The sequence below is a fragment of the Fonticula alba genome (genome assembly GCF_000388065.1).
Source record: "Fonticula alba strain ATCC 38817 unplaced genomic scaffold supercont2.1, whole genome shotgun sequence".
NCBI lineage: Eukaryota > Rotosphaerida > Fonticulaceae > Fonticula > Fonticula alba.
Window position 1 is genome coordinate 2,603,933 of NW_009242971.1, and position 1,501 is coordinate 2,605,433.

At 74.8% G+C, this 1,501-nt stretch overlaps 1 protein-coding gene across 1 annotated transcript in view; it reads left to right on the top strand.

The window, feature by feature from the left end:
• The first annotated feature begins 767 nt into the window (after window positions 1-767).
• The window catches only part of H696_00566 (hypothetical protein), a 1,587-nt gene continuing 853 nt past the window's right edge, over window positions 768-1,501 (top strand). The window contains exon 1 of the mRNA XM_009494442.1: window positions 768-1,395. Coding sequence (XP_009492717.1) covers window positions 838-1,395 — 558 coding nt within the window. The 5' untranslated portion in view covers window positions 768-837. The remainder of the gene's footprint in view (window positions 1,396-1,501) is intronic.

Consider the following 1,501-nt stretch of genomic DNA (forward strand, 5'->3'; position numbering starts at 1 on the left):
GGAAGGGGCCGAGGAACCCCGGCACTGGCAGGGCACCTCCATGGGCCGGGATTCCACGCGCATACGTTCCGTCCGCAGGGGGCCAGCCCCTCGTGAAAGTGCCCCCTGGTCGCTGCCTGCCGTTGCACCGGCACCGGCCGATCGGCCAGCCCAGGGGGCCTGTTTCCGCCTGGCCACGAAGGGGGGAGCGGGCCCTGGGCGGGTGCCGGTTCTCCCCGCCGCGCGGTCTGCCCAAGGCGCTTCCACGAGGTTCGGGGGGGGGAAAGGGGCGGGAGCAGCTCGGCGGCGACGAGCTGGTCCCCCGGCGTGGGACCGCGGGTGGGGGAGAGGGCGGGGCTGGCCCCCCGCCCCCCGCCCAGGCCCTCCACGGCTGCGCCCCCTCCCCCCCCCCCCCCCGCCCCCCCCCCCCCCCTCGAACCTGCACCACAATCCTGGAACTCACACCACCTGTGAAACACCAGCAGCGGCTCTGGGTCCCCCCACCCCCCCCCACACGCCCCGCCGCCCAGCCCCTCTCCCGGCCTGGAAACTCTCATACCCTGCCAGGCCGGTCGCGATGGCCCGATTGCGCGGGGCGTTGCCGGGGTGGGAAGCCGGCAACGATCAGCAAAGAAGGGGCCGAACATCTTCCGACCCCCCCCCCCCCCCCCCCGGCCCCCCTGCCCCACTCCGAGGGCGAGGGGTCAGATCAACCTCGCCTCTTCGGCCAGCCTCTCCCTGGCCGGGGGGATAGCCCTGCCCCAGTACCGACATCCTTCCCCCGCCCCCCCCCCCCCCCCCCCCCCGTCATCCCCTCTTCTCCGCATTTCTGCCCTCTCCCCCTTCCCTCTGCTGGCGATGGTCTCCTCCCTTGCCGAGCACGAGCCGCCGGCGCTTGGCGGCCTGTCGGTGTCTGCCTCTGGCCAACTGGCGGCCTTGCATCTGGTGGCCGGCCGGCCGCCGGGCTCGCCGCGGATACCGACCGATGTGGGCCTTGGCGATGTGGTCGCCGGTTCGAGCGCGGCGGCCATCGAAGCGTCCCCTCGGCACAATCGGACCCTGCTGACGCCGGTCTTCGTGGACTTGGCACACTCGGGGAACCTGGGGCGGCGGTTCCCGGCGGCGGTCCTGGCGCCCGCCTCGGCCACCGCCTCCGACGAGGCCCATCCACACCGGTGCCTGCTGGAGGTGAGCGCCCACGCGCCGGGCCGCGCCCTGCGCCGAGAGCTGGGCCCCGTCTTCCCGGACATCTTCCGGCCCGGGGCCTCGCGCTTCATGGCCCCCGATGGGACAGACCTCCTCCGGCGCGACGCGCGCGCCGAGTTCATCGTGGTGCCCACTTTCCAACGGTCAGCTGCAGACCTGAGCGTCTTTTCCGAGCACTCCGAGCTGGAGAAGGACCGCCTGCTGGAGCGTGTACGTGCTCGTGCCATGGGGTAGGCGGGGGCGAGAGGAGGGCCGCCATTCCCCCCCCCCCCCCCCCCCCCCCCCCCCCCCCCCCCCCCCCCCCCCCCCCCCCCCC